The sequence below is a fragment of the Egretta garzetta genome, unplaced genomic scaffold, assembly GCF_000687185.1.
Source record: "Egretta garzetta isolate BGI_Z169 unplaced genomic scaffold, ASM68718v1 scaffold7, whole genome shotgun sequence".
In the NCBI taxonomy this organism is placed as follows: Eukaryota; Metazoa; Chordata; class Aves; order Pelecaniformes; family Ardeidae; genus Egretta; species Egretta garzetta.
Genome location: NW_009260350.1, coordinates 234,745 through 243,307, shown reverse-complemented (window position 1 = coordinate 243,307; position 8,563 = coordinate 234,745). Strand labels below are relative to the sequence as shown.

Below are 8,563 nucleotides of genomic sequence, written 5' to 3'. Positions count from 1 at the left end.
GTCACCCAACCATCTCCCATCACTGCAGGTGTCCGTCTCCCAGATTATGTCTACTAGCACTTAATTATCCTTAGTGTTAGAAGATTCTGTCTACTATCTTCAGAAATTCCCCTTGTTGCAATTTAAATCAATTTCTTCTAATCACGTTCACAATGGGCATGGAAAAGGAGCCTTTTCCCCCCCTTCTGTTATTCAAGTAACCTTTTCCTGTTTGAAAGCAGCAATCCACCAGTCTCAAGATGCCCCAGACCTAGCTTTTTCTCATAGACTGTATTTTCTAGGCTCTGGATCACTTCTGTTGGTTCAAACTGTTTGGCACAGGCCTTCATTTTCCAAAAGCCGCTTCCTCCCCACAGACAACAGGACAAACAGATCTACAGTGACAGGATGTGAGGCTCAAATGTACAAGTGTTGACAAATAAAGATGTAAGCGAAGGTGTGTATTAAGACAAATTTGAAATGTGACGATTTTTGGTGCTTTGAATCTTCCTTTAGCTTTTCAGCTGTGAACAGAGAGTCAGGTTTGTACCCACAGTAGCTGAATTTGAGAGCAGGGTAAAGATCAGTAGGAACAAAAGGCAGATGAATTATGGTAGAATGAGGAAGAGAAGAATCTCTTCTTCCTTGTCTTCTCCAGTTTCTGGCAGTTACAGAAAGCAAATAATAAGGCCTCAGAGGTGAGAGCTCTTTCCCACTAATCCTGCAGGCTCCTGGGAACATCTCTTTGACGGTGTCTCCATCAGCATTGTCATTCACCAGCTCACTGTCAGATCTGGGGAGAAATAGTTGCTAAGTGCCTGTTGGTACACAGATCACCATGACTGTTCAGGAGTTTAAAAATCCAAAGGAACAATGAAGTACTTTGCAGGTGGAATCTGCTGAATTCCTCAGGGGAATCTATCAGCTACAGGACATCCATGATGACCCTTTATATTTAAGGAGGAGTTGGGCATTCCAGACTTGCGCAGCTTGTCCTTTAGGGCATTGTTATCGGAGCATTATTATATCGAGGTAATTAGAATTACTCACACAGCCCAGTATGTGGTAGGCTTTCCACATGAGTGAGTCCGGATCCTCCCCTGAGGATTTTAGCGGTCTGCACAGACAGAAGCAGCAAGTGAAGGTGCAGTGGTGTAAGTGCCAGTCTTATTGCCATTTACAGATCAGAAGTCACTGCTTCCAAAATCACATATAAACTATGAAGTTTCAATAGGTTGAATTTCTTTGGTTTGCTTCTCAGCCTATGTGTATTCAGGAGGTCTGCAGCCATTAGGCCAGTATGGTGGAGATAAAAACACTATCTCCATCCTGATGTTCTGCTTAGCAATGTTGCGTACCAACAAGGCATCACTGTGTTGGTCTGAAGGTCTGCTGCTGCTTAGGAGTAAGATTCAGTGATGGAGATGAGCTTCGCTTCACTGATCCTTTTAGTTTACTCAAGAGCTGTGTCCAAGAGCTTTCACTCAGAGGTACGTGTGTCTCAAAATGGTTTTAGTTTCAGTAGCTGATGTCAGGAGCTGACTCTGTCTTTCAACAGCAGCAAAGCACGTGTTATGTGTAAGTGCCTTGGAAATACAATGAGGTGTTGGGGTTGTACTGAAGTATTTGGAATGCCTCCAAACTGTGCCCATGCTGAAACAAAGTCTTGCTGCAGACTCTTCAGGCATCAAGCAGATGCCTTTTCCCCAGGTTATACCAGTCCCACACATACCAACGTGCCTGCCTGTGCCAGGATAAATTTGTGTATCTTAGGGCTGTTAGATACAGCACATCTGTCTGTAGGCACGCTGTTGGACAGCATGAACTGGGTGGTAAAGAGGGTCTCTAGATGTGCAGCCTAACCCCAGCTGTTTTACGATATTAATCACTTGAATATTACAATAGCTATGTGATGCATTTCTGTGGGGATGAAACAGTAATGGCTGTGACTCAATTTGCAATAAATTTCATGTTAAGTCATTGTCAAGATTTTTCGTTTGTTTCTTTTTATTTGCTAGTTCTGTTTTTCGGGCTTCTTTCTGGCAAAAATTACAACTCTAAATCGCAGTAAGGAAAGCAACCCCCTGTGATAGCTAGATGTTTGTAGAGGAAATGCTGTCACCATTTGCAAGAGAGAAGATGCTGATATCTGACTTCAATTGGTGAAAAAGAAATTTGCTTCCGTGCATTTTGGCCCTCAGAGATGGTATCAGTAAAATTACATAGAAAAGGTGTCATTCCCCCCCCCCACCTGTTTATCAGCATTTTTGAAGTACAGTCATTCTGGCAGGAATTCAGATCTAGAATGTATGAATGCATTAACACCTTTTCCAGAGCCCTTTTATCAGAGCTATTGTGTTCTCAGATAGGTCACAAAGACAATGAAAAAAAAAAAAAAAAAAAAAAAAAAAAAAAAAAAAAAGGCAAGAAGTATTCTGTGTAGGAAAAACTAACTTACTGGTTGCTGCTGGGGCTTGCTGCAAAAGTAAAATAATTTTGATAAGATGTTTCCTGTCTAAATAGATATTTGACTATGTGTCCTTTGGCTTTAGGGAAGTCTCAAAATCCCTTCCCAGTTGCTTAGCTGTCTGGGTGGTTTTTATTACTTTGAAGTTAGGCTTTATCTGCTGGCTTTATTCACAGACGAGCTGGCTGCTTATCGCATCTGTGGATCAAATCTTCAAAGGTTTTGTCTGAAGAGTTGGGATTTATGAGGTCACGTGGAATCCCCCTTGGAGGGAGTTCAGCCCACGGCAGCAGAATTGTGGGGAAAAGCTTTTGTCTGTAGGTGATACTGGGCAGGGGAGGGGCGCTGCGATGCACTGGAGGTATGTGCGTGTTGAGGGGTAGTGCTGATAGCCAGGGAAGCCTCGGATTGTGAGCGCTGGCCCGTTTTCAGCACGCAACATATAGAGAATGTGGGAGACCAGAGTGCATTCCTAGACACAGACTCACCGTGTTGCTGCTTCCAGTAGAGCTGTGTGAAATGTCAGAAGGAATTAGACCCGTGCTGGAATTGACAACCACATCGGGCTCTGCAGCACTAGGCTTCACTGCACTTTTACAGCCAGGCTTAGAAATGCACTGAATGGGTGAAAAAATAATGATTTTTTTTTTTTTTTCTTCCCCTAGAAAGGTGGATGCTTATTAAAAGGGGGGGGGACGACACACAACAACAACAAAAAAACACCAAGAAAAAACAACTGAAATGGCTGCCTGGCTTTCTGCTTACTTCAACAGCAAGCAGCAGCTGTCAAATGTGCAGCCAAGACTGCCTCGTCCCAGCCCCAAGCGTCCCTTGAACAATATGCCAGCTGAGACGAGCATCTCCAGTAAAAGCACATTTGAGTACTCTTGCCTCTGGAACATCGCATGATTTTGAGGCTGTGTTCAGGCATGCCAGGCTTTGCTGACTGTACAGAAATGGGAGGGCTTGGTGCAGCAGCATGTGTTTGTTGCATTTCTGAGTGTCTTGCAAACAGCTTTAGCTGATTAGGCCACTAAAGATCATGCTTGGCTTCAGAGCAAGCAAAACGATATAACTACACGTGCTGTATGCAGGAGAGAGTACTCGTCTGGGCTGATTTGTACCTCTCAGCTTCCATGCAGGAGATGAAGATTAGGTTAAATGCTTACAATGATCTCTGTTAAAACAGTGTTGGAAAGAAAGGGTTTTTTCCTTGGAGGAAGCATGCTGTGAGTTACCTCCTGCAAGAGGACGAACAGATTGTAGGTACCGTGAAGGTTGTATGACCCCACTTACTGTGAGGGATTTAGGAAGGTATGTAGTAAATGTTAATTTGATGTGTTTGGAGATGTAGCTAGTTGTCTTCGTCAGACCCTGCCTTCCTTGACTTCTCCCTCAGAATGTGCCACTGCTGCAGAGAGCAGTTTCACGTCTGTGCACTCGGCTCTTCCTTTGGCAAAAGCTGCTATCTTTCAGCACTTACCAATGCAGCCCCTTTTTGGATCAAAGCTCCACCCTTTGCGCAAAAGTAGAGCTAATTCAGCCTCTGTAGCCACAGGCTGTCTTGCAATGGCTCCTCCTCCCCTCCCACCCTTGGGTGGAACCAGAGAAGGGAAAACTTGACAATAGTTAGCAGGCAGCAGAGCTCGCAAGAACTATTGCAGAAGCATGTCCAACTAGCCCGGTTAGCAGTTATTCTATCCTTCCCAAGGGTGCTGCTGCTGCTGAGTACAGGAGAAGATGGTTATAGCCATGGGAGCCAGGAAGAATCTGAGAAGGAATGAGCAGCCGAGAGACCTGGCATTCCTTGGGCAGCTTCAAAGAGAGGTGAAGTATCTGAATCAGCGCAAGGTTAAATGAGCACTGGCTGCTGCCATGTTGGCAGAACAGAGCTGTTCAGAGGCAGTCGGACAAGTTTGTGGCTGAGCCGGTTTATCCAGTGTTGAAGATGGGAAGTTACTTGTCTGCCCCAGCTTACTTCGCTCCCAAGGACCCCTTTCGGTAAGTCTTGTGCAGGATTAGCAGTAGACCTTCGAGTGTCGTTTCCCCCCCTGTAACGCTATCCTAAGCAGTTAGCATGTGAGGCGTGAAGAATGAGGTCCAGTGCTTGTGTGTGGGGAACAGCCGCCCTCAAACTGGGATCCTGACTTGCCCTGAGGAGGCGATGGGGAAGATTCTTACTACCAACCAGCCTCTGCGCAGCTCTGGTACGAGGGAACGGCACCTGCGTTGTGAGGCAGTGATGTGTAGCCCAGGCAGGCAGGCTCCCTTTCGGAGCAACGCGTGCCACTTTACCCCATGCCCCTGTGCTTTGCTCCACTGCCAGAGGAATGAGATTACTACGGCTGCTGCTTATGTCTCTTCCAAAGCTACTTGTGCTTGGGCATAGCGCAGGGTGAGGTGAGGTGCTGCCGGTGCGAGTTCAAGAAGGTGGTGTCATCTGCAGCGAGGCGGTGCATAAGCTTGTTTGAGAAAAGAAATCAAGTACTTTGCAGGTAACCAGGGGCGAGCAGCACACCTCCCTTACAAGGAAAGGATTCTTCTCCTGTGGTATTTTGGTTTATATTAACAACCATTCTTGGTCCAATTGAACAAATGAGGCTTGAGAAAGGCGATAGCTACAGAATAAGGCTTTGATTGCGTGACATTTCCATAGTGAAAACTGTTAGTGGGGCTGAGCGAAGCCAGGATGGTGACTGAGGCTGATGTGCTGATAAGGTGAATGGATGGGGAAAGGCACAGCTTGCAGTTTCATTGTCTCCCTCCTATCCCCTCCCCTCGGATTTGCTCATTGTTGATCCTGCTCCTGCAAACACTTTTGCCCTGGTTTGGGAGTAAGGAGCCTTTTGTTGAAACAGTCTAGGATAGGAGCAAATACTGCTGCGCAATTGCTAAACTTCTTTAAAAGCAACTTTCTGAAACAGCATCTGCTTTCAGAAGAAGGAAAGTGATCAGACCTGCATTATTTGTAATATGTGTAGGGCATCATGTTAAACCACAGATACACCTTCTAAGCATGCGGAAATGGTTTTGCATAGTCAGAGCTTAAGCACTCTGTCTTCTAGTACTTAAGTCTGTTTTCTAGCATCTGTTCTGCCTTGTCTGGTGTCTCTTACGTAGCCAGTGCACACACTTCTGCTAAATCCAGGTGAGAAGCCTTTGGGTTAGCTACGGGCTGGGGTTATGCTTTATTCTGTCTGCATGGCTGTCCTCTCCCCAGCTCTGCCTGCAGAATTGGAACCACAGCTCTTTCTGAGCCTGTCTAGCGTTAACTGATCTAGCCTGACAGTGTGTGTGGGGGGTGCATTTTATTAATGAGCCCTTCTCAAAGGGATCTGTCTCTTCAGTGCCAGCAAAGTCTTTGCTTCCATGAGGGTATTGGTTTTCATTTAGGTGTAAAAGAGATGCCACATCAATCGAATCTCCTATCGATGAAAACCAGGCTGGTTACCTGTTGTGACCTGATCCTCCTACAAAACCAAGTAGCCATCAAGCAGCGATTTGTGAACTCTTTCTGCACCTGCTGTGCTATAGAGTATCAGGCCTGGACACTGCACCCCGATGCTGCGTGGCGTTCCTGGAGGATGGCTATGGGAGGCAAATTAATTCTTTATATTTATTCTTTGCTGGGAAGCAAAGAATCTCAATGTATGGGACTGTGTAAATCAGAGCAGGGCCTTGCAGCTCTGAAAATGGTGGCTGGGCAGCAAGAGAAAACACATGAAGTCTGGCTGTTACCAGTCCTTCAAGAAACTTGATTACCATGCTTTGTTACTCTGTTATAAGCATAACAAATCATCTAGGAGAAGGTTAGCGGTTTCTAATAAAAAACAGAGGAGCAAGAAATCTTCCTTTCTTTTGGTTGTGGTGACTGGCAAGGGTTAGCTTGCAACGCCCCGTGCTCTGGTGAGGAGGGAAAGGAAAGAATGGTAACTCTTGTGTCTTCTGTGATAAAATTCTGACATCTCTCTTCAATGACAGTCACATGGAACAATCATGGGATGCCTTTAGCATTTGGGCAAAGGCACTGAAACAGTTGAAACAGGTCTTGAAACTATTACCTGTGCGCTGCCAGCCAGTTCTCCACACCTGACAAATCTAAAGCCTTTACCATTACAGAGTGCATGGTAAATAACAGAAGGTGCTGCTTGGCAGTATGGGCCATAGCCACGTCCTCTTGCTGGCAGTGATTAATGAAGTAGCCAGTTAGACCCATTACCAGCATCTAGCTTCTCTGGGGCTGGTTGCTTTATTCCTGTTGCCTCACTGCCCTGGGTGGGGTGCTGAGCCTCAAGCTGCAAACTTGACCTGCCCAGATTTGTTTAATTGCATAGCAAAGAACTGACTGCTTGCTGGCTCCACCCCCTCACCTTCATTTTGCTATGGGTGTGTTGCAAATTAGATACCAGTGCTTATTTCCGGATGGAAGCAAACTAATAAAAGTGCTGCAAGGTTGGAATCAAACCGTGACGAAGTAGGGGAAAGGTAAAGGGAAGACAAGCATACGTGATCCTCTGGAGCCTATCTAAACACAATTGCAGTTGTGTTGCTTTTGCAGAAATTTTAGAATTTCTTAGGGAGAAAAAGGAGTGGTTGAAGGTGAAATTGAAGAGGGGTGAGGAAGGGAAAGTGTTGTGCTTAAAAACAAATAAATAAATAACCCACCTGCTTGGAGAGAGCTTAGAAAGCCAGGTCTTGAAGCCCTGGTGGAGCAGTCTCCAGTATTGCTGTCTGCATCCCAAGCGCAGGTCTGGTCACAGCTCCCTGTTGGAAGATGTAATCACTCTTGGAGCACACACTGGTACAGGCATGCACGCAGAAGTCGGATAAGTCTGAGGGATCCGATTTGCCCATGCTGAGCCAGATGTTCCTGCCACAAGGTGATAGAAATCTTTGCTGTTAGTCTCCACTTGCTCTTTTCTCCCTCCCACTCACCTACTTGATCATGCAGAGTGGGGTATTTACTGCAAATGAAAGCCAAAGGCTAGTGGTTGAAGGCAAAATGCATTGCAATGCCCTCTAGGTCTCTTGCATACCATGAGCAGGGTGTAACCATGACAGTGCCCCAAGGCTGGGGCTGTAATGATGCATGTACCATGTTTAGCAATGTTAAGTTACTGCTCCCCCTGCCTCAGACAAAATTGGCAGGGCCTGTTGAGTGTGCTGGAGTTCTTTCCCCATCACTGAGGAAGGGGGGTAGGGGGCAGGATTTGGAGCTCCTCAGCTGGGAGAACAAACATGGTAAAAGCCAAATACATCAGAAGGAGCAACTTTCCTGAGGGCAGGGTATGGTGCTAAATACCTCATGAGGTGTGTTTTCCCCTAAAACCGTAGGCTGCTTACAAGCAGCTTCACCTTGTTGCTTTGCAGTCTCTTGAGATGGAGCAAATAACTCCGTGTTGGAGCACGACCAGCTTCGCGTATCATCACACTCATTACAAGCTGGTGGAGGTTACAAGGAATGCCTTTGGCACAAATAAGTTTTCAGGAAGCCTGTGAGAGGTGAAGTCAACAGCAGCTCTCATCTTAGACCTGGGACCGTGTAAAAAGTGCACCTCTGCTGCCACTGGCTGACTTCAGTGCATTTGGTGCTGTAGAGAGGCCTGCTGTCCAGGGGGGCACGCACCCACCTAAACCCCCACCCTGCTGCAATGGGTTCCCCTCCAATGTAGTAACTGAGACAATTGTTGGGGTAAGGGGCAGAAGAAACTCTTCCTTCCACCTTTGGGAAAGCATCCTGCTGATGACGGTGTTGATCCTTGAGGTGTTTCTTTGAACCAGTTATTGGTGCCTAACCTGCCCTGGATTCTGCACTTAGAAATGGCCAATACCAGACTAACTTTCCTTTTAAAGTCTGGGAACATGCTGCCCAGGGCTAATGGAATAATTTAGTGATGCAACTGCTGTCTGTGTCTTATCTCTCTATTAAGTCACACCTTAGCGTTGCAGAAGTTAAAACTCCCTTGCCAGTGCGTCCTGCTGAGGCAGGATTATTTTGTGTTCAGCAAGCCTGAAGATCTGGGTTCCACTTGTGATTTGCTAAAGTGATATCTGCAATAGAATTAGTACATCTTTTTCCTTGGGGTTTTTTTTTTTTTTTGGGGGGGGGGGGGTTGT

The 8,563-nt window shown here is 46.1% G+C and overlaps 2 protein-coding genes across 2 annotated transcripts in view; one reads left to right on the top strand and one right to left on the bottom strand.

The window, feature by feature from the left end:
• The first annotated feature begins 3,259 nt into the window (after positions 1-3,259).
• Positions 3,260-8,563, top strand: part of LIMK2 (LIM domain kinase 2) — a 20,728-nt gene continuing 15,424 nt past the window's right edge. The window contains exon 1 of the mRNA XM_009642820.2: positions 3,260-4,447. Coding sequence (XP_009641115.1) covers positions 4,395-4,447 — 53 coding nt within the window. The 5' untranslated portion in view covers positions 3,260-4,394. The remainder of the gene's footprint in view (positions 4,448-8,563) is intronic.
• The window catches only part of PIK3IP1 (phosphoinositide-3-kinase interacting protein 1), a 25,039-nt gene continuing 23,587 nt past the window's right edge, over positions 7,112-8,563 (bottom strand). Inside the window, exon 5 of the transcript XR_004842518.1 lies at positions 7,112-7,316. The gene's annotated coding sequence lies outside the window, so the exon portion shown is untranslated. The remainder of the gene's footprint in view (positions 7,317-8,563) is intronic.